Here is a 25,133-nt window from a genome sequence, read left to right as displayed (position 1 = left end):
TACTGTGATATAAAAATGCAAGCATTCGCCGCAAACAAGTATCAACAAATTACAAACGATGTATGCTATCTTATATTTGTTATCTTTCTTCACTCCATTGTTGTCATTAATTTTTTTTATCTGAAAGCACGTCGTATGCTATTAAAACAAACTTAAGTAAATAACAACGATAGTCGTTTATTATTAGGCAGTATTGATAAAAATATCGAAATGGAAAACCCATCATAAGGCGGATGCACTTTGCCCTAAAATGTCGAATTATATATTAAAGTCCCGTCCATTTGTTTCAAAAGTTTAGTTATCTAAACATCATTCTGGTCCATTATTCGTGTAATAAAAGTAAATAGTCTCTTGCTAATAAGATGACACTAAAGAATCGGCTAAACGATGTCGTCTCCGATTTTTACGTAAACTGTTCCTGTGCTGACAATAGGCAATTTTATTTGTGTAATAAAGATTCGTTCGTAGATCTAGTATTCCTGCGATACGTCAAAACCTCTCATTTCGTTAGTCCTCTCACTTTGGTGAGCCTTCAACTTGGTCTTGACTCAAACCCCATATTCGTTGTAGTTGGCAGCTTTATTGGCGGCTATCCGCAGCATATGGGTCAAAAATTATCAAACTTGTCAAAACTCGCTTTGGTTCATAATTCTTAAGCTTCAACCTGAGTTGTTGAAGCATAGAGCTATTTAAGCTAATTTTGACAGATATGAAATAAAGACGATGGGATTATAGCCTGGCTTTAGATTCCTATCTGACATAACGCTTCCGTTTCCTCTGCAGCGCATTCAGGTATCCAGTGAAAAATATCCTCCTAATAAAGGCTTCCCTAGAAGACTATGAAGCACGCATGGGTTTTTCTATACTACAACTATATACTAGTTTAGCTGTTATTAGACTCTGCTAATTATAACCAAATTCAATGCCGTCGAAGAAATTTACGCTTCACGAGCATTTACTCAATTTTCCTAATGTTACGAGACATATTCGCTATATCATCACATACTTCTCTATTAATGACAAAGGCTTTGCTAGAGTTTCTTGTAAATTTTTATTAAAGCTGATATTTTTGAAGTGATACTAATGTAAGATGCAGAAATTTATGAAATCCGAAAATAGCTCCCGTACGAGTCTTAGATAGACCGCTTACGGATTTACTTCCCTAGTTCCCTAGACACAAAGATATCAAACCTACTCAGATCACTACAATTTTCTGCTTAAAGCATAGTATTTGTTTATTATTTATGATCCTTCATAAGCATAGTATTAAATTATTGTTAATATGTGATGTTATACGAACCGATTTCATATCATTTAAGTATTCCATCAAACGTCGGATCCGACCTCTTGCACAAAACGTAGACAAAAAAATAACGATTAAAGCATTGCCAAGTTCCAATAACCACAAAAGAGTCGAAGACACTGTGCCGATACGGAGAGCGCGCTCTGTGTCCTTTACAGCAAAGTCCCAAATCAAACCACTAAGTGCTATTATACCTAAAAATTATTTTTTTAATAAGTGATAAAGTAAGTATAATTATTCGATAAGTCATTTGCAGTTTCTATATAATATGTTCTCTAAATTAATTTATTATATTTATTTACGAAGATTGATTTAGGTGAGGAGAAGGTGAATCTAGATTTCTGACAGAGCCTATGCGCTGAACATAAAGGTCTAACTTAAGCGTCTTCTATGCTCTGCCAATTAAAACCTGGCTAAGCTATTAATACCAACGGGCAAATGTAAATTGTATAAAGAACATTTTTTAATTTAACTTACCTAGAACCGTTACAAACGTTGAGCCAAGGTACATATATGAACTAGAGTAACTAATGAAATGTTTCGATCCATGTTTCTCAATACGCACTGGTGCTATTCCAAACAGGCGACTGATTTGAAGCAGAAACAACATAGCGCCCATGACTTCGCTTTCCATCCCCTTTACGAACATTTTACGATGTTTCTTATCTAACTTACTGCAACTACAATTCCTAATTTTCACAATCCAATCTTTTAATTGTGGTTTATAAATATTGAAATTTTACACTCATACTGGATATGACCCTTGGCGAAAATCGTTTTACGCTAAAATTTTATTTGAAATAGGTTTCTGGATTAGTTTATTCAGGAATGAATACCTCCTTTTCAGAATATGAAATACACTGGACTATTTGTCATCATCACATACATCACAAAATTCAGAACATATCCGGGAACATTATTTGTTATTGTATTTTTCTAATTAAGCTATTTTTGTTAGTGAATTGGAAAACGAAAATGTCTGGTACATCTGTTCTAAATATCGCTGTTACAGATCGAGGTAATAGGTACTTTAAGAATCGCACATAACTATTTTTTATTTAACTCGTAAAATAACAAAGGCTCAAATAACTTTGGTCTACATTTTCTAAATATCAAAACCATGGAAAAAAACCCTTTTTTAAGCTATGTTGTCAGTCACATAAAAATAACCATTATAAAAAATATTTCCATGTTATGTTCAAATTAAAGTGTATCAACAGTTTATTCGTTGTTTTAATGCATTTTCCATTAAGCAGCAAATCGTAGTATATAATATAGAATACAAGGTGGATATCAGATAAGTAAAATACATGTTATGCAGAAAACAGATGTAATTATAAACATTAAATCGTAATCAAATAGTGATAACTCAGTGGTCAAGGATTTTATCTTCCTAAATTTGTGGATTCAGTTTCAGATATTGGAAGAAAATTCTATACGTGTAGAAAGTTTATTTAATTTTGATCCAAAACTATTGTTATTCACTTGTAGTCAGTAAAGATCTCTTCCATCCTTTTGCTCTTTAGAGAACTTCAACTTGTGCCGGTATATTATTTAGTAGATTTTTACATTATCAGTAGATATAGATTTTATCGGTTGTATATATATGCTGTTCATATTGTAAAACAAAATTTTATATTCTACCGTTGGTGCTCTCATGTTGCTTTATCTCATCATTTAATGAAAGAAAACAAACTTTTGGTCGTTTTCAGACATCATTTCCTTAATCCATATTATCTGTAACTTTACTGTAAAGATCAATAAATCTTCGCAATTTCGTGCCGACCGCACTTTTGTCTTAGCAATCGGCAATACGTTCATTCGTCTATGGATGTCCCCATTTCTTCTCTAGATTCTGAAACTTTTCAATTCGACGTCTATAGAAATCCCGAGCGTAGAATCCCTCTCTATGACTTATTGAGTGTCTGTTACTTTGCCAAACAAACCAAAAGCGAGAGACCGAGAATCATCGTCGGCTTCTTTGCCGTTAATGTAATTTCTGAAAGCGGGTCTTCTAGTTTGCGCAGCTTTTCTTGTAATTTGTCTTTTCGTATTTCCGCATTCCCACAACCTTGTTGGCTATAATACTCTTCAATTTACTGGGACTACTATTTAGCTATACTATTCTAAAGTTACTCCTATGTATGCAGATAAAAATTGAACATAACAACGATATTTGAGAGATTAATGAGCCGTTGTAGCCCAGCGGCAGAAGACTAACACGTACGATCATAAGTCGCGGGTTCGATTCCCGGGATATAATATTAAATAATTCATACTTTATGCATTAATTATCTCGGATTTTCAGTGCTTAGAAAAAAATCTTCATGGGTTAGGGTGCCTTTGCCTACCATAACACCACACTGCGAAAGCCAAGCCACCTGCCAAGCGAGGTGTTTATTGCGTACCATAACGTTTATGTAATAAACCTTGTAGTAGGCCAAAACAGCGACGCCAAAAAGATGGTTGTGTTGGTTATTCTTTAATTAGTACACAGTTTTCATAAAGTTTATTAATGAAATTCACTAATTCACTAATGCACTGCTTCTAAGCCCCGTCGCCTATAAGCATAATTATAACTAAAATTTATATCAAAATATTCTTATATTTTTTAATAGGTAATAGTTGAAAAGAGTTTTAAAATCTTAAACCAAATTAGTAAATTTAAAATGGTGTTTCTTTACCATAATCTAAATTATATAGTCAAATTTAAAATTTATGAAGGATAAAATAGATAAATTGCAGCGCAGTGCCTTTATTTGTACATTTAAATATTAATTCACTAACTACAAATGTACATTAATTAATTTTCGCTCTAGTGGATGCAAACAACTAAATACATTTGAATTCGTTATTTGAACTCTTTAAAGATTAATAACCTTATTTTCAAAGTTTTATCAATAACTATTTTCTTACGCTATTAAAGCGCAAGTAATATTTTGCTTGTGATGGAGTCCATAGAAGTGAATATGAAAATTCAAAAATTAATTCTCGTATTGAATATTGCCTTCTTTACACACGCAGTCACCGGTCGCTACTTTTGTTTGTTATTCGCAGATATAATTTATGAACGTTCTTAATTCAGATTGATGCCAGAACGGTTATTACTTTCTATTAAGAACTTAAACCTCCTCATTAAGTTTTGCGTTGACAAATGGCTACATAATTCCAATTGTCTAGGTCACATTTGGTAATTGATCTCTTATGATGATTCGATCCATTTACAGTCCCGTATCACCACAGCCACATTTAATGTAGATAAATAATAATTTTTTATGAATATGTGAGGTCTTAATGTATTAAAATAACAATAATAGATTTATGTTTCATAATATTTTCCTACTAGCTCTGTCTTTATAAGTTTAATACATTTACCGGTCTAAAACTTTTCTGTGTATATTTGGTTATAGCCAATAATCATTATCTTCGTTATTTCAGCCGTATAACCTCCACTCTTAGACATAGGTCTCTTCCACAGATATCTGAGAGGAGCGGTTGGAGAAGGCTCGCATCTAGTGTGTTCCTACTACCTTAATAAGTTCTTCTACTCATCTTGCTTGTGTCCTATGCTGTGTGTCAGTCCGAGGTCTCTATTCCAGAAGCCCTCAATGCCCCAGCGGCTGTTTATTTTGTGTGCTAAGTTGTCTGCCCCACTGTAACTTGTCAATACACGGGTCTTTGATTTTTAATGTTTTTAACATAAATATTACATAAAAAATAGAATAATATGTTTCAGATTAATAAATTAACCATGATTACTTTAGCATTCTATTTAGAAGTTCATTTCTATTAAGAAATACGCGGTACCCCTGAACCACGAAAACAAAATTAATAAATGCTGTGGTACCGCAATTGGGTGAGTATTTATATCAAATATTAAACTACTGACGTATGATAATCAGGTCGATGAATTATGTTCATTATTGAGGAGATGGATTAATATTGGTACATGCAGTTTATTTGTTGATCGATTACGTCAACTATGTGATTCAACGAGCAAGCAGTGAGCCAGACACTGATAAAAGAATACAAAACACGATTTCAGTCAACATTAATACGAATTGTGATAAAAGTGCTTTGGATAAAGCGTGACTCAGTAAAACTAGTCAGAGGTCATGAGAGCGATACTAATAATTTATCGAGATAAAAGATGAAAATATCTTGGGCTACGCGTACGAATATGATACTTGTATCAATTGTGGAAGTCCAATTGCCAACACATAATACAAAACTATGTTCTACGTCTTTTTCATTTTATACTTATTAAAAATATATAACTATTATACAAAATTATTATAAGTATTGTAAACAAAGCACACAATCTTGCAATAAATATAGGTGCTGTTTCGATATTTTTAAAAAGGGAAGATGTTAATACAAAATTAGTGTTAACGACAAGTGGCATTTATATTCCTCTTTGGAAAAATGATAGATAGGGTTTTCAAAATACTAAACGACAAATAGCGTTTTTTGTAAACCTTGATGTGTATGAACTTGGTGATAGAAAGCGTTGGAGGTCAACGTACTCAGACGAAGAATTATTTAAGTGAAGTGTGTTATCAGAGTCAAAAAATAATGTATCAACGTTATTATTCTTTGACAAAAGCTATAATCAAGAATTTATGTTGGACTCCAAGAGCGATGTATATAATGATAGAATATTATACGGACCTGGGGGTTCCGTCATGCAAACTCCCGAGTATATTGGATAATATATTAAGAAAATAATGTCAATTGCTGATCACATTTGACGTAATAAATATTATGACGGATTTTTTGTTTTGAATTCAGTAGTATTTAAAGTTATTATTATTTCGGATTTGGTTTATGATTTGTGAACTATGTCTCTAATCTACTTCTACACTATTGCAATTATTATATGTTGTCTGTCTGGATGTGAGTCTTGTTTGTATAACTTCGTATATTGCTATACTTTTCTTCTGCTATCTTGTAATATTCATCCTGCATTTATCACGCTAGAAATTATAAAGTAACATGACTTCATGTGTTGACTAAATTTAATATTTTTTATCCTGAAATATGTTATAAAAATAGGTATGAATAACGGCAAAAGTGTTTTTCAACATTAAGAATTTATTTATAATGTTATCCTTTATCGCATCCACCGTCTATTCACGACCTTAGCAAGGTCGTCTGTCAACCTTGTGAGTGCAGTGCTTTCGCTACATTTCGTTGCAAAGTGATCAACTGTATACGCGCTTGTTGATGCTGTTATGAATATAATAATATTAAGATATTATATAGATTACCCGCCTTCGTCTCCAGGTCGATTTCTTATCTGCTAGCCGTTGACATCGTATCATTAGCTAAGCACAAGAATCTACTGGCCTTGTTTCGAGATTATCAAGAAAATTCGTGAAGAATTTCGTAGACGTTTGCTAAAGTACATTATTTCAGAAATGAAAATTAATACAAAATAGAGAAAAGCTTGCAATTGGCAGGTTGTCTTAATAAAAGTAGAATACACGCGACTAATCATCAATGTGGTGTTTAAAAATTTCCAACGCTAGTCCACGAGTTGCAGATGTTAAAATTACAAGACACTCGGCTTTTTTCCTGTTGGATGAAGCGGGATCCGGTACCTAATAAAGACGTTTGCACAAAGGCGACGCAATTCGGCGCCGTTATCACCCGCGCACTGCACCGCGCCCCTGCGCCTGCGCCTGCGCCCGCGTAAGAGAGAGAGCTATGTCTGTCTATACAGGAACACCTAACCTGGCAGCGTTATAAATACAGATTTTCGGCTACTGCTCATCATTCGAGTTTCGGACGAAGTACTTGCTACAACATAATTTGAAAATGGCTTTCACGGGAAAAATCTACGAATTTGAAAAGGAAGAAAATTTCGGAGCATTCGTTGATAGTTTGGGTAAGCGTCTTTTTACTTTTGTATTTCCAAACACCTTTTTCTTCGCACCTCCTTACTTGCTGTATTGCAGCATATGCATATATTGCTCTCCTAATATTTGTCCTTTAAACTACGTTTTAAAAATGACTTCGACTTAAATTTTCAACTCCTAATTTTCGTCGATGTTACTTACATATTTTTTACACAAATTATCTTTTTCCGTTCAAAACAATTTGAAAGTTTCCTTATACTATTGTCGTTACACAAAGGCACGTTTTTGCTATGACCTATAAAGACTTCTTTTTAAAATCTTATTAAATCTGTTTTTTTTCTCAATATTTATAGTCCTTAAAGATTTCTATTAATGTTTTTTTATCACTAGCTAAATTTGCATTTGATTTTTCTACAACTTATTTCTGGTACAAAATCTGAAACTGCTTTCTTAGTATTTAATTCTTATCATACATTATTGGGTCTTCACTAAAGCATAGTTCAAAATTATGTGAAACCTTTTATTAATCCTTTCTTTCATATGCTCTGTTATTGGTCAATAGTACCATAGTACTATAAATTGAACATGGTACGGTGAAAAAATTTGTGTGTTGTTTATATTCTTTATATCTATTAATCTGCTCGATCATATCATTTGCCACTGTTATAATTATTTAATAATTTCCAATTCCCTGTTTTTCCGCCCTGTTCATTTCAGCGCCAAAATTTTATAGTTTTGTTCATGTTGGTGTACAGACGCCGAGTGTTATTATGGTGGAAAGTTAGTTTAGTCGGAAAAATCTAAAATGTATCACAATTTAATACTGTTTATACTTAAAAGTTTTTGATCATAGACAAGTAAAAATTAAAGTTATTGTTAATAGTAGTAATTTTTAGTAAATTTACCGCTATCCTTGTCATCAAAATTTGATTTAATGTCTATTATTATAACACATTTAACATGGAATAATTAATTTCTGATGACAGGAATATATTGTCTAATTATTAATATTACAAATAAGCTAAATAAAATTCTTTTGGATCATATCCTAATTAACACACTAAAAATGAATGATCGTTAACAATCATTTTTTAGGTTAGGAAATAATTACTTTAATATTTCACATATAACTGTACGCAATCGTAATGTTAAATATTTTGATTAGGAGGCTTAAAATGCTTTATGCATCCGCAAGTAAACATCTAACGGTATAACTTATAGGATTAGTTACCGAGCTAAGGAAAATCCTGCGAGGAAATACCTAGTTGTAAATTTTATATCTCGAGAAAATTTTGTAGACAAAATATTAACAAGAGTAATTTCTTTTTCTGTTTAGGTATGCCACCAGAACGGGCCGAATTTTACAAGAACTTCAGACCAGTACATAAAGTGGAAAAAAACGGTGACGTGTACACACTAACAGCCCAATGCCCGACTGAAACTGTGTCGGTCTCATTCAAGATCGGGGAGGAATTTGATGAATCATTGTCTGCAAGTGTTGTAAGTACATGCATTTTTATATGTGGAATATGAGTTTTGTTCATCTTTCAATTAGTAACTAATTTGTAAAGAGAATTCACACACTCATAGTATAACTAATTATAAAATTCTCGCTGTGAACTAACCTCATGTCCTCAAGAGTGGTCATCGAACATTTAAAAATAATGATTTAGATTTTTAATATGATTCTTTAATTATTATCTAAATAACGACGTTACAATGATTTCAGGCTAGGTCGAAATTTACTCTCGATGGGAACACACTTAACCAAGAGCAAAAATTTGATAACGGCTGCGTTATAAATTACAAAAGGGAGTACTTGGGCGATAAGTTGAAAACGGTAAGAGGTTTTATGAATAAATAAATTAATATGAATGCGTTTGTGTAAGTTTTTAAACGAAACACAAGACATCAAGAAGCGTTTCTAGTGGAAATCGTTAAGTCTTTTCCAATCGATGCACAAATTCAGGCACAGACAGTTTATAAGACTAAAGTGAGTTGTGAGAGAAGTGAAGTTATTAATTACATCGTGGGCCGATGCAATGACGTATCACCGGGTGAACAGAGTAACATTAGTATAATATTTAATTAAACATACATAACAACAATGTTCATGTTTAATACGTTTGTTAATTTTTTCAGACGCTGACTAACAGCAAATGGAACGGCAGTGCTGTCAGATATTACAAACTCAAAGCATAAGTCACAAAACGTAACTCGACAATAAAAGAGTTTTAATATAATATTGTAAAGCCGTTTTATTTCCTTTTCCTAAGTAGAATACCACGTTTACATCAGTACTGTCGTTTGGAAATGGAACTGTAGTAAAGAAACCAGTACACATCAAACCCCATTTTTTATGTCTATAGAATGCTATTCTTTTCATCTTCACCTTCTTATCTTGAGTACCACTATGCTTGGTGTTTATGATTGTCCAGCATGCAGCTTGGTTCCTTGACAAATCATTTACTGTTTAGGCTGAACGGTTGTAGAACGAAGTACCTGTTTTGCTAAGAAAAGCTAAATCTCTGCCAATTTTTAAAAGGCTAGTGAAGATTCACTGATCACTGAAACATTTTTTATACTGCAATAACAAGTAGAGATTTATATTTGCGCTTATCACAGATATATAGAGTTCAAGTTTTAGAAAAGTCTATTGTTATTACCAGTAGTGGTAGCCCAACGGTAAAGGAAGGAGACTTGTGATCGATGGTCACGGGTTCGATTCCCGCGATACTATCTTATATAATTCACGTTTTGTCACACAACACAACATTGTGTGCCCTTCCTACTACTATAAGAGTGTATACGGCATAATTCGTATCATTCAAAATACTATCAAGTGTTTACCATCATTATTCAGAACCAATAAAAGTAAATTATTTCCTTTTGTCGGCGATGCACTAACTGCGTTCGATAAGATTATTGACGAAGTATCCGTTGCAAAACGGAATCTGTGTTTTAATTAGCTCGGAATATTTGCAAATAATTAAGAAGGATTTTTTTGAAAATAGTAGTATTTAAGGATAATAATATGTAGAATATTTTCTCACATAATTCCTCGTAATTGTGTTACATACTTGTTTTACGTACCAGAGTAGTTTTTATTATATCTGAGAGCCCTCACAAGTATTTTACAAAAAAAGATGTTTACAAATCGTCTTACATGATCAATGATTACTATATTGACGATAAAACCTGTATCAATTGCTTTTGGTACTTGTGTTTGTCGCAAGTATATTAAACTTGGCGAGCAATCATGAAAAAATAATACTAAAATTTATATTAGCATCGTAAATAATTTTTAGTTGAGAGACGAGTAGCTTGAATTTTAACTTTAAATTTTAAATTATTATATTTGGTGAGTAGTATTTAAATCTATTTTTATGCAATGATTCATAAGTTGTCAAGAGCTACTAATCTATAGTTATCGATGAACAAGCGCCGCTGCGTAAGCTGTCATGACCTGCCGTATCAGGTTCACGTTAGGATAGGCGAAAGTGTCTCGTCTGTATAGCGTCATACGACGTTATTGCATCGAGAACTATTTACGTGACAAATGATAGTTTGCATGGCATTAACATTAACTTAGATTTTGTTTACCTCCACGGCGCTCTGATAATTTTTTCAACAGCTATTAGTTTAAGTATAGATATAAAAAATAAAACTATGTGATTTGCTAGCAAGTTGGAATGGAACTTCGAGGTACGAGGAGAGTTCAATGTTTGTTTATGGGACACTTTACAAACTGACATGTTTTTAAAGAGCCCTCAATGATGCTACTGTGCTAAAATAATGAATTCATGATTTCATGATTAAAGACATTATTATATTTAGATAGTAAAAATCGAAATGGTAACGAAAACTGCATATTTTTAAAAAGAAATATACCTTATATATATAAAATCATTTATAAATATATATTATAATATGTCACGCTTGTGTATTAAATTTTCGAATGGGTTGACGAAGTAACCGCTAACGACCTTCCCATCGCTGCGCTCACAGATACGACACAGCTAATTAACCAATGGAATATTTATTAATAAATTGAATGCAACAGGCTTCCATTGCTGCTATAAGTGAGTTGTTATTAAATACATTAAAAATATTGTGAAATATAATTTTCTAAAAAATTATTCGCACTATCGCCATAATGAATATCATTTAAATTAAAATAACGCATCATGCATGACCTCTTTATCACGAACTTACAACTATTTATAATAACATAAATTGCAATGTCATTGAGACAATACCTACCAGACGCTCGGTGTTCAAATAGAATTTTTTGCATTATCGTCGCTAGTCGCACGACATTTAATATTTGGACAAAAATAATATTTGAAAATGGCTTTTTTGGTAAAGTCTTACGTACACGAAAAAAAATAATAACTCTAAGATTTCGTCGAAAGTTCAATCATTTCATTTTTAAAGTTTTTGTGCCAAGTTTTTTTTAACAAGTAGCGTTAGACGATATTTAAACACGGAAACGGATTTTTTTATTCACTATATTTAGAAATAAGTAACGATTGTTAATGTTTTCGGATGAAATGCCCAATCGTTTTTTATTTTTCAGACGCTGACTACCAACAAGCAGAACACATAAGCTGTCAGATATTGTAAATTTCAAACCCAAGTTGTAATGTGTAATTTAATAATGAAGTAATTTTATAAATATTTGATAACGGTTCTTATAATTTTAATTTACAAAATGAATCACGGATGGATCTTTGTTAATATTACTTATTCCTGACCGGACAGGACGTCCATATGTGATGAATCATAAACAAAATAATGTATAAGGGTTTTATAACAATGACCTGTTCGATTCTACGTAAAGGTGAGAAATTTGCTAGATTAAAGACAATATTGTCTATTGGACTCTTATTCGTTTTTGATAGGCAGGTAAACAGAAAAATATTCATTAAATGAATAATACGATTAACCTGCTCCTGCCCAGCCGCTCGTAATGCTTGCAGTTCCGTTATTAACGACTTGACGACAATGCGACTGTTTTGTAATGAATACGTATAATTTAAATAGACAAAAGATTCTTAGTATCAATAGGAAATTTAAATAATCTCTGGTACACTTTTATTGGGTAAAGAATAATATTAGTAAAGTCCAATTAGAAGAGACTTGAGAAAGATCAAGATATAATTACATTAAATCTTTAATATTACGATGAACGTAGTTTATTTTATAAATTTAAAGTTTATTTTATATTACGTGCACGCTATGATCCCAGTACACTATTTTTCTTTGCCTCCGAATTTATGACCTTCAATTATTTTTATCAAATTATATCATCTATCATCGCTGCTCAGATTAGACGAAATAATTATCTAAATAATATATTACTATACCCTTTAACTAATAATAGCGCCTAGTGCTAAAGTAGCATTAGGTTGTGGTTCTTTAACTTTAGTAAGAAAATGATTTAGATGCGAAAAATTTAAAAACAACAAAATTGATAAATCATATGCGATGGAGCGGAGATATTCCAGTCACACTATGGAAGCTCCCATACATTACTCGACCATGACTAGGGACTCCTTAGACACCGGTAAAACTTTGGCCTCATTATAATATTTTTTTATCCAAAATCTAATGATCTATGAAATTCATTCCATTAACAAGCAATACATTAAAATAATTATATAATTTAAAAGAACTGTTGATGATTCATCCAGTAATAATAAAAATTGCATTTCCTGCATCTCCTGTCTTTAATTTACAAAGACGGCGATAAGTTTGATTTACCAGGTAGTTAGAACAGTGCTTCGGAGTATGAGCAGAATTTGTCAATGTTCATTCGTACATTATAATAATTGGATACGACCCTAAAGAAACTCATAGATGCATAATAACAAAAAAGCACAATAGGTGATCTTATCGCTCCAGGCAATTTTTTATAGACAACCACAATAAAAGAAGGACTAGCAGCGAGTAGCTGAGTTGTACATACAACCATACATATATGTACTCATATACATTAATTTATAGTTCAACAATGACTATAAATGAAGTATAATGATCGAAACATGTTTACTAGAATTGAACAGACGAATTTAAACATTACAAAGATAATTGTAAAGTGTGTTGTTAGTGGAAATTTATTGTGAATGTTTGCGCTGCCGTGCTTGCTCATCGATAACTTTCAAGAAATTATTTCAAGATATTTAAGTTTAAAATTCAGACTAAGAATTCATTGTTTTAACGAACATGGAATATCATATTCCTTGCGAATATTTATTTTAACTTACTATTTCATTTTCACAAACTCTACATAGATACATACACTTTTTTGTTCCAAAAAAATACATTCTGAAGTAAGCGAAACAGACTAATATAACCTCTTTAGTTTGTTAAATCCAAGCATTTTAGTAAATATCAAATTGCATAACAACAATAAAATGAATTAAAATATTGTCTTTAAATTGCTTTACATATCTATTGTACTTGATCAAATCATAGATGTTTAATAGAAATTAGACTTCGAACAATATATGCGTAAGGATTGTACAACTCGTGTTCGTAAAATCACGAAGTAATTTATCGTAAATTTATTGCTATTATTTTACGCGACGTTGTTTTCTCGTCGCCAACTTTTAGTAATTCTAACTTCCTACATCTGATGCATGCGCTATAAATAGATTGTAGTTATCGAACATTAGCGTTTTGTTCAAAATATTATTGTTTTAACTAATTCACGATGACCCCTTCGAAATTTTTGTCTTTTTTGTGCGCGTAAAATTTTTCCAAATAAACCATTATCATATATTATTCTTGCTGAATTTTCAAAAGCCGCACGGCTAGCGAAAATACACAGTAAATCTGTATTTTTACCGAGCGTATGCTAAGTGTCGTCTCAATGATAATGCATTTTATCTAATTTTAAATAGCATGTGTGTAAGTTCGTGATAAACAGGTTATACGTAAGACATTAATTTTATACAAATGATATTGTAATCGCGTAAGTGCTTCAAAACTTTTTAAAAATTTGTAATCCTTTATTCTTTTTAGTGACGTCATAGTTATGCCAGATGTGTCTAATCAACAAGGTCATGGAGACAATTAACTAGCGGTGCCAGCGACCGGAATCTCGGCAGGGATTTATCACCGTAACCTGTTAAAATTTTATGAGTACAATTGTGATACTAGGTATTTTTTCTTTAAAAATTATGTGGTTTTTGTTACCTTTTACGATAATCGTTATTTAAATGTAACATCTCTAACAATGAAATGTTTATTTGAATTGTTTTAGGAAAGCAGCATCAGCGAGAACCGTTTGATTTCCTGGATGCGTGTTGAAGCTTCTGAACTATGAGCAAAAGTTGAAAAAAACTGGTGCTCTAGCTGGTGATCACACCCAACACCGTTAATTTTTCGAATATTTGTTAAAAAAAAAACTGTTAGAAGAATTATGAGAGAGCCATGGTGATGAACAACATCCTCAAAGATAAGTTCAGGGGCAATTTAATTGTCCAAGTTGTAGTTGAAATTGTGAAGAAACAAAATGTGGACGTCATAAGCCTCGCTTATCAATTGCAAGAATCAGGTGCCGCAAATGTAGTAGACGACTAACCCCAATTTCTTATTCGAAACACAGAACGGAAATAATTCCGTTCTGTACATATATTCTTGTATTATCATTACTTTAAAGTAATAATGATACAAGTGAAGAGATTGCGTGGAGATTTGTTCTTTAAGTAATGAATAAAAGAATCGATAAGTTTAAAATTCTTACTCTTTTATTTTATAATCAATGATATCAAAACGATTTAAGTGTAGTTTTGTTTTTGGTTAAAAGGTCGTGTTGTTTTGTACTGTTTGTTTACAATAGATAATAAATTTTAATACATATCTATGAGATAGTAAGTTTTTTTTTTCAATAATGCAGTGACTAATGGCAATTGTAATTTTATGTTTACGAATCCTAAATATCTAAACAAGCGCCACATATCGACATTTACAAAACAATTTTTTTTTAAGTCACAATTATTTAAGATGCGAATACTATTTTTCGAAATATTACTTTATCACTGTTTAGCATATCAACATAGCTTTTTTGTCTACTCGCAAACAAAAATAAGGATCATAAGCAATCAACACAAACGTTTTGTATACTTGCTTACATCTGTGAGTCATCACCATTGCGGTCATCCAAGATCAAGCAAGAGAGAAAGGTATAGCATATTGCTTGAAAAAAAAAACGTTACAACTCTACTACGTAGATCTAAAAATAGTTCTCTGTCATTTATTGAAAACAAAATTATTGAAAGCAAAAATTGAGAAATGGTATATTTATGTAAAATGATAACATCACAGCATTTTCGAAATTTAATAAAAATAGAAGTCTTGTATTTAGGTCATAAATTTCAATTTTTTTTGTATAATTAGAAACATGGCGTGCTGCAAATGGCGATGCACCAGTTGCAGCACATTATGTAGACCAGTTTACCACTACACCACATGCCAGCAAGTAACTCATAAACAGTCAGTTAGTATCACTTATTATAGCTCAATTGACAGATATTCATCTCGCTTGAGTTTGAACAAAAGAATAGCGGAGCTTGAGGCACAGCTGCGAACTAGCGGCACCAACCGAGGATAATGTCATGCATATAATGATTGCAAGCGAGTGCCTCTCAAGATAACGTTAGCGATGGAAGAGCTGGAACCGTTGTTTGCCAAATATTCATTGGCATCGCAAAAATGTTTCTCTGCTCCGAATGATGATACCAGTTGCGTGAATAATAAGACGCGTAAGAAGTGATTGTTTTATCATCACGTCACACGATACCTTCGCGAGCGCTGTATAATCTCCTCTGGTCTCCAACTGCAGATGTGGAGCTCTGATATTCTTCCTCACGCCCTGTCCGCAGTCACCGTTTGCAACATTTCTGCTTACCGATCCTTGAGCGTCATTACACGAACCTCTCATTTAATCGGCTCTCCAAACAATGTTGGTTAAATTAATCCATCTTGAAGGACTACTATCAATCGTGGTACGAAAACACGTTTCAAAATACAGTATTTTAAAAAGGTAATGAATCATTCTCATTACTACCAATATCATTTGTGCTAAAAATAACGAGTGACGTGTACTTTTCTTTATGTACCACGTACTTGCACATTATTTTTGAAACATTCAGTTTAAAAATGAGTTATTTTTTAACAATATCTATCAGATGTTTAGTAAAAATAAAGATTATCGGTGCACCTTCGCTAGTTGTTATTTGATACTTTAGCAAGAACAATAACCTAAAATGTAATTATATGTTAATGAATGTGTACTAACGATGAATTATAATCACAGAATATAAGAAGATACTTTAAACAATGTACATCTTTGAATGATAATGGTGGTAAAAATAATGGCCGTAATAGGTGTACAAAAATCCGTACTAACCCAAACTGTGGTGCTATTATTATTACTTGCAACAGGATAAAACTACTTGAAATAACCAAACATTTGCAACTTAATGATAATTATGATATTATCTTATATGCCATCTATAGGCCGATAAATAGTATATAAACAGGAGGCAAAAGCAAACTGAAATCTATTTTGATTTTGTTGCTGACTAAGATTCCCAAAATAATCTTAAAAAATTATACAACGAAAATTTTAACGTGTTAATCTATAATTATTGGGAGACGTAATAATGAAATATTCACCAATTGATAAAAATAAAAGACAAAATAGTGTGATGTGAAAAGGTGAGTTCTGTTTTCGAATTGTATAGTTTTTTTTTACTGGCCAGTTGTGGACATTTTCATTGTGACTGGTTTAAAATTTTTATAATGTTTTTCAGAAAACAAACTTCCATATTTCTTTCAAAATCAAATCTTAATTTAAAAAGACATTGATTTAGATATGAATATTAAAATAATAATAATAAAAATTAGTTAATGAATGTCTGCAAATAATATATGTTCTAAAAACTGTTGCAATAAAATTATTAGAGTGCCGAGGTGATTGGCAAAATCCTCGAAGAAAACGAGAGGGGCGATCTTATTGTTCAAATTGTAGTTGAAATTATCGAGAGAGACGCGGGCGTCATGAGCTGCAAGCGTCAATTGTGGACATCCGGTGCGAAAGATATAGCAAGCCATTATTGCAGATTTATTATCAGAACTCAATTGGAGCAAAACGAAGCAATGAAATTACCAGTAAATTTTAAAGATTTCTTGGAGATTTCTTCCTATAAAATAATAATAAAGAGAATCAATAAAATCTGAATAATCGTTGATCGTGATAATAACATTGATGAACGTCGTGAACATAAGCTATTATGAAGGGCTTAGATTGTATCCTAAGATAGATGTGCATATTGAGGGTAGTATTTATGTGTACCATTGTACATTACAAACTTTATTTCTCAGTTCTCTTTTATTCTACTGTTAAGTGTTAAATCTGTTGAGTAATTTACGGTAAAAAATCATTTAGTTTTGCTTTTTTTTGTTTACAACATATAACAAATTTTATGAATATCTATACGACGGACAGTGCTGTTCTGTTAAGCAAGCCGTAACCAATCAGATATGTAATTTTTGCGATACTGTAATTTCAAATGTATCATCTTTATATCTTTCATGTCAAATAAAAAAAAACCTAATATTGACATAGTCTTAGATCTCTCTGCTAAGAAAAAAATTTATTAACTACCAGTTAGTTTCGATGCTAATATTTAGTTTCATTATATTATTACATCATTGTTCATCATATCAATATTGCTTTTTTGTTAGTTATTAACAAACAAAAGTACCATAAGCAAATGTTTCGAAAACTTCCTTTCATCTTAGAGTCATCATCATTGTAGTCAACAAACATCATTCAGGTGGAAAGGTGATGTGAAAGCACCTCACTTGTAAACAAATTGTAACGGTTATGTAAATTGAACGTATATGTAAAAAAATTAAAAACACGTAATAACTAGTTTTTAATATTTAACAACTAAACAAAAAGTTTTTAGCATCTACTTTGACTAAAATTTAACCATAAGTTAAAAGACTTTTTATAAAAAAACTAAAGAATAACCTAAACAGTATAACAAGAATACAACAAATAATGTCAAATTATCAAATAAAAACAAGCAGGTCAAGCCAAAGTTATATTGTTTATTCAAGTTTATGTTAAACAATGGATTTTCCTCTTAGTCTTTAAAAACTCCACCTTTTACAGTACACAACAAGTTAAGTTTAGCTTACTCCGTTTCGTCAAATAGCTAACATTAACAGATCCTTTTTTCAGTGCGTGCTCCTTATGAAATGGACTATTTTTTCATCTTTTGCATCCAGTTATATTTGTGACCCTATCATTACAAGCAGGCATGCGTGTTTTTTTAACAAAAGGCTTATGCTCGACCAGGGGTATTATAATCTATTTTAACGCATGCTACAAACGTTTGAAGTTATAATTCCTGAAATTTGGCGATGAGCAAATACCGCCCCGTAAATAGCAATGCTAATAAATATACGATGCAGTACTATTGCGAAAACTACAAATTGTGTAATCCTTAAAATGTTAATGTAATTCTAAATTCTTACGTGGTTCAATCGACGTGCCCATCACATTTCGTTGCACGAAAACTCTACGTGGGATACCCTACCGTTGCAGTGACACCGAAAGGGTTTTTCTAACTTTTAGCAGCAAAAACCTTTAGTCTTTTGTCAAAACTACGGAAACTCCTCGCACACTACTATTATTTCAACGGCGATGGCCTACTGCACCAACGTCCTATGGTAATGCTACAATGTAATGCCCCCGCCCAATATCACAAAAGTGTGAGCAGAATTAGCAAGCGCGCCACACTATGCACAGGACATACGTATGATGGATGGCACCATGGCCATCGCCAGGGCTTAGATACAAAAGTTGAAAGCGGGTGAAGTACAATCTCCTCTGACGTCCAGGTCTTCAGCTGCAGTTAAGGAGTTCTGATCTTCTTCTTTACTCCGCAAGCTCCTTCTTCAACATTACTGATTTCCAATCCTTACGCTGTGCTTACACTAAATTGCTATTTTACCTGGTCTTCAAATACCGTTAGGAAATTCAATCCACTTTCAGTCCTCTGTCTTTGTATGAATCATTCTAAAAAATCTATTCATTACAATGTCATTTGTATTAAAATAACGAGTGACGTGTACTTTTACTTCCGAACCTCGTACTTGCACAATGTTTATTTAGAATTATTTAGTTTAAAAATGTGTCATTTTTTGAACAATACCTATCAGACGCTCAGTATAAATAAAGATTTTCGGTGTACTTCGCTAGTTGTTACTCAAAGCTTGAGCAAGAACAATATCTGAAGATGTCTTTTTTGGGAAAATCTTACGTACACGAAAAAGACGAACATTTCGAAAAGTTCATCGAGAGCTTGGGTAATTTAATTGCTTTTTTAAAATTTGTTCAGTTTTCGTGATTTACATCTTTCTCTGAAAACATTTTTTGTTCAGTCTTACTTTTAAGTTATTGTTAGTTACAACATTCTTCCTATAACATTAGTTCTTAATGCGGCAAATCACAATGATATAATTTGCAACAATTATAAATAAAATAGGTTTAAAAATTTTTAACCTTTTTCTTTACCGTGTAGTATTCAAGCGACACCGACATGCATGCTTGCAACATTTAACGGTGACAGGGGGTCAAATTATTGTATAAATATTAATTCGATAGACGTATGCACAAGTATTTTTAAATGAGCTTTCTCCTGTGTAACCTTATGTTATCCATTATTGTTGAAATTAAAAACAGATTTTGTTTTGTTATTTACTAGAGCCGTTCTCTTGGAACGTTCTAGTATGACTAAAATAATTTGTCTAAATTGATTTACATTTTTTTGTTTTACGTTATATTGTTCGTAAAATATTTATTGAAAATAAAAGGGCCGTGTTTTTAATTCAGTATTTGTTTCAGGTATGCCAGTGGAACGCGCTGAATTTTATAAGTCGAAGTTCCAACCCTTACACACAGTGGAAAGAAACGGAGACGTGTTCACGTTGTCCGCCGTCTGCCCCGATGAGACCAAACAGGTCTCTTTTAAGATCGGAGAGGAATTTGAAGAAAAGCTATCTCCGATACATGTTGTGAGTACATTTATATATTATTAGCTATCATATCTTTAATATAGCATCTTTTTTTAACAAGTTTGGAAAAAATCGCCACTTTTCAGAATATAAATCAAAGAGGGCTTTCATAGAAATAAATACCATATTAGTGATTCTTTATTACATGTTGAATGATTTCAGGCAAAGACCTTATTTACACTCGACGGCAACACCCTTAATCAAGTGCAAAAATTCCCGCACGGCTGCGATGTGACGTACAAAAGAGAGTACTTCGAAGACAAGTTAATAACGGTAAATTTCTTAAAATAGTTAATTTATCAGAATATTTAGTTTTAGAAATTATTTAATGTGTACTTGAACACTTTACATAAAGTAAACAGTTGGTGCCAATAGTGATTGTTTAATCGTTTGTAATCGATGTTAAAACCTTAGCCTCTACGTTATGACAAACAGTTTATAAACATCAACGTTGTGATCCGATGCGATAACATAAACGACCTATTATTTTTCAGACGCTGACAACCAACAAGTGGAACGGAAAAGCTGTCAGATATTATAAATTGAAAGCTTAGGTTGTAAGATGTAACTCAATAATAAAGCAATTTTATTACTACTCGAGAGTTTTTTTATTCAATTTTATAAATTGAATCACGAAATATTTCCTATTTATTTATTTTACTCTAAGTAAATAAAAAAGATAGGATACAAGAAGTAATAACGGTAGTGTTAACGAAATTTTTACCAGACACCTATGGGATGAATTTTTTTACAAATTAAAAATGGAGCGCGCGATCATCGAGTAATAAAAGGATCAGAAAATAAACTAGTTATCAGCATACTACGTACTACGATGCGCTTACCGCTCCGTGGCCTCCGCTCTACAACCTTAAGGGCCCAGCGGGCATTTGTTCTATGCGCTATGTAGTCTTTCCATAGCCACTTCAACTTGTCAATCTACTGGAGTATATCGCTTACTTTCGTTTATCCAGAGATCTCCTCGTTCGTAATTCGATTTCGAAAAAAAATTTCGAGAGAAAATCGAGGAATTTCGAACTTTGCCTGCCTGTATTTAAAAAGATTCTTTTGATCATTATGGCTATATACAAAACCATTAAAAAAACAAAAATTTAAAAGTAATTGAAGATAGAAAATTGCAAATATATTATATCTGTAAAATTAAAATAGTTATTCCAATTTTCATTGCCTCTTGCTCACTTCCTTATAAAGTGAAAGTTAGGACAAAACAGTCAAACGGCTTTACTATATGAGATCATTCAATAATTTATATATGAAATGGGTCACTTCAATATGCGTAATCTATAATTATAAGACGAATAATCTTAGACCGTTAGAGATTTATGTACATGAACAAATTTTTTTAATAAGTTAAAAAATTAAACTATTGATATAATGTGGTAAATTTTTAAAAACTGTTAAGAATACGTACGTATAAATTTAATCATCAACTCGTTTTCATTAAAATAATGATTACCATTTAGTTAAAAATCTCTTAATTTTTTTAACATTTCCATCAATAAATAAATATTTTCGTTGCATTTTCGCCAGCTGTTCCTAGAAATGTGAGCAAGAGCAATAATTGACTTAAGTAATCTAATCACTTTTTTAAAAATTAGTCATGACTGCGACTACATTTTTTTCCAAAAAAAAAACATTTTGATAGGTTAATTAAAACTAACATAACTATTTACTTTTTAGCGGTTACTACACTTTTGCTTTAATATTATTTCTTAAAGCCTTCAACCGCAATGATACAAAGAACAACGCAGAGCTTCCACCCACAAGGTAGAGAGGCGAACTTTTTAAGATTGTACGAAGAACCTGGAAACTGGCCGCTAACCGGACCTTTTGAACATCATGAGAAGACAATGTCCAACAGTGAATATTTTACGGCAAATGGTGATGAACGTCATTACGGCCATTTTATCTGGAGTGACCAGATAACAATAATGATCTCCTGAAATTAATTCGCTTAAATGGTATCGGTTTTAAATAATTTTAGCCTTTTCATTTATGACAAACTTAAAAATCATGTAATTAATCAGTGACTGTATTTTTAATCGTACCAAACGTGTTCGTAAAGGTTAAGTATATTGGTTTGGCTAAAAGTCTTACAATATGAAGCTGATTCCTTTGACTGGTTTTAACACAGACTCTCTGTGATGTCCACTATAATCACTTTAGTATTAATATACTTTATATCTTAATAAATAACGCTTTTAATTAATAATGGTCTGAAGAAATTAATCATAACACTGCAACAGCTGTATGCGATATATACAACAATAAATGTTTATATACATGAATTATTCCTTGTACACAACTAAAGTGAGAGTATTAAAACGTTCATTATTTTAACACTTTAACATATTTCTTTAATATGACCTGACCTAAAATGTTTTAGACAACTTCAATTACGTTAGAGATAGCTACCTCTATACTGATTCATTTCTCTATTTTGTCGCTGTGTTGACTTGCGATCGTGGGGTGCGGATTCGATTCCCGGGATACAATCTTGTAATTCGCACTTTGTGCCAGTTTTATATGAGATTGCCAAAGTTTAAAAACACGTTTGCAGAGAAGAGACAACAGCGTCCTCTGCATAGCATAACAAAATAATAAGCTACGCTTTGATTGCTAGCCCGCCTGCTAAGAGTGGCGATTATAGTATAATATATCCCTTAAAATATCTTTGGAAGAGGCCGATGCTTTGCAGTCTTTGGTCTGAAACGACCTACCAAAGCCATCAAGCCATGTAGGATTTTGCTTTAACTTTTACTTTTTCAAGACGAAGTTATGACTTACTAGTATAGTTGTATTTCATATCTTTAAACGTTTCTGTATTTTTTTTAATATAAGTGTTTTAATTTTTCGGATAAACATTATTTTATTAAATATATACTGGGAAGCAACCGTGAGATTATCAATTCCCTCTAAAATATTTTTCAATTTGTTTCTCTTTTTGGAGAAAACTTCTATTCCTAGAATGATAACTGCTAAAGAGTAATTCTTACAATGCGCCCTCTCTGAGGGATAGGAGCAAAAATGTGTAGGGATGTCTAAAGTATGAAATAAGAATACAGGGTATTTAAAAATAAAATTGGTGTATTTTAATTCAGCTTTTGAATTATTTGTTATTTAATTTACCCATATTTTTTCGATGTAAATATTAAATACAAACTTTTGTTTTACACGTTTGGTTTTTATATGTCAATTGTAAGAGATTCGAAATAGTTTTCAGTCGTAAGCTTTGGTTTTGTCAATATGTTAATATACCGATAACCTATATCAATATGTTAATATATCACATGATCGATTTCATGTCACCCGATAGACTTCCACCGCAAGGCGTAAGCCTCTCCCACATTAAATGTTTATATCTACACCATAAACGCAAAGTCGTATTCAACTCGAAAACCTGTTGTTTGACTATTAATACATGTTTGTGTGTGCTCACAAATTATAGTCCAACTGAATTGTGTGATAACGAAGTAGCTTCAGATATTATTCAATTCAAAATGGAAACTCATGTCTCAATAAAAATGTTAATTATAAAATGTATTCAGTGTTTGACATGATCTATTCACTGAATGTTCCAACCAAAATACTCGGGATTATCCGTGATGGAACCTGCATGTCCCCATACTACTCTGTCATTGTATGCATCCGTCTTGGAGTCCAATTTAAGTACTTGATTATAACGTTTATTCAAAATTAAGAAATTTAAGTCGTTATTCTTCGACTGTGGTCGCAACGTCCACTCCAATCTTTCTTCATTTGTGTTCTTTGATCCCCAAGCTTTTCTATCACCATATTCATCCGTGTACGCATCAAGTTTTAAAAATAAGTTGTACTTGTTATTTAATATTTTGAACATGACCGAGTTATTTTTCCAAAGAGGAACAAAATTCCACTTAACGTTCAAACTAGTTTTGTCCTTACTGTCTCCCCATGCTAACCTATCATTATAAATATCAGCAGAAGCATCTAATTTCATTGCAAGATTGTATTCTTTATTTACAATAATAATATTCTCTTTTCCGAATATGAATTGAAAAGGCAACGGGAAATAGTTTTCTACTATATCTTGGCCGTTCGAGTTCCACAATTGATACGCGTAGCTTATAACATTCGCATCTCCCCTCTCTATAAGTTTACCTGTAACTTCGCCAATTAAACGACCCTGGCCATTAGCGTCGAGGACTTTGCTTTTCTGCACCGCGCTATCATAATTTGCTTCTGAGATATTCTTGTACAAATATTCAGAGAAATCGGTGGAATTTAAATATGCTCGAAAACTAGGGAATAATGTTGTTCCCTGTACCTCGTCTGGCAAGGTATAATCTGTCAAATACCGTCCCATAGATTAATGCTAATAAATTTACGATATATTACTATTGCGAAAACTACAAATTGTGATATCCCTAAAATGCTAATGTAATTCTAAATTCTTACGTGGTTCAATCGAGGTTCCTATCGCATTTCGTTACACGAAAACTCTACGTGTGATACCCTACCGTTGCGATTACACCGAAAGGGTTTTTTTAACTTCTAGCAGCAAAAACTCTTAGTCTTTTGTAAAAACTACGGAAACACATTCGCACACTACTGTTATTTCAACGGTGATGGCCTACTATGCCAACGTCCTATGGTAATGCTACAACCCCCCGTCCAATATCACAAAGATGCGAGCAGAATTAGCAAGCGCGCCACCATGGGCACAGGACGTACGTATGGTGGATGGCCTCATTGCAATCACCAGAGCTTAGTTGTGCGGGTTGAAAGCTAGTGAAGTACAATCTCCTCTGACGTCCAGTCTTCAGCTGCAGTTAAGGAGCACTGATATTCTTCTTTACTCCCTCTCCGCA

General features: G+C 32.3%; 3 protein-coding genes across 3 annotated transcripts; 2 read left to right on the top strand and 1 right to left on the bottom strand.

The window, feature by feature from the left end:
* Window positions 1–7,062: 7,062 nt before the first annotated feature.
* Window positions 7,063–9,407, top strand: LOC137924269 (fatty acid-binding protein 2-like). The gene is made up of 4 exons (XM_068767654.1): window positions 7,063–7,193; window positions 8,501–8,664; window positions 8,894–9,004; window positions 9,307–9,407. Exons 1-4 carry the CDS (start codon window positions 7,124–7,126, stop codon window positions 9,364–9,366), a joined length of 405 nt encoding a protein of 134 aa, XP_068623755.1. The 5' UTR covers window positions 7,063–7,123; the 3' UTR covers window positions 9,367–9,407.
* A 10,056-nt stretch (window positions 9,408–19,463) lies between these two features.
* LOC137924378 (fatty acid-binding protein 1-like) lies at window positions 19,464–20,819 on the top strand. Its single transcript, XM_068767773.1, has 4 exons — window positions 19,464–19,557; window positions 20,096–20,265; window positions 20,428–20,538; window positions 20,760–20,819. The coding sequence occupies exons 1-4, from the start codon at window positions 19,488–19,490 to the stop codon at window positions 20,817–20,819; spliced, it is 411 nt and encodes a 136-aa protein (XP_068623874.1). The 5' UTR covers window positions 19,464–19,487.
* A 3,029-nt stretch (window positions 20,820–23,848) lies between these two features.
* LOC137924377 (microvitellogenin-like) lies at window positions 23,849–24,628 on the bottom strand. Its single transcript, XM_068767771.1, has one exon. It carries the CDS (start codon window positions 24,626–24,628, stop codon window positions 23,849–23,851), a length of 780 nt encoding a protein of 259 aa, XP_068623872.1.
* Between the last annotated feature and the right edge of the window lie 505 nt (window positions 24,629–25,133).

The sequence above is a fragment of the Battus philenor genome, unplaced genomic scaffold (assembly GCF_028537555.1).
Source record: "Battus philenor isolate CCGP_79_NKW_IND1 unplaced genomic scaffold, ilBatPhil1.0.hap1 SCAF_23, whole genome shotgun sequence".
Classification (NCBI taxonomy): domain Eukaryota; kingdom Metazoa; phylum Arthropoda; class Insecta; order Lepidoptera; family Papilionidae; genus Battus; species Battus philenor.
Note: the sequence above shows the minus strand (reverse complement) of the source record. Positions and strands in the feature narration are given on the sequence as shown.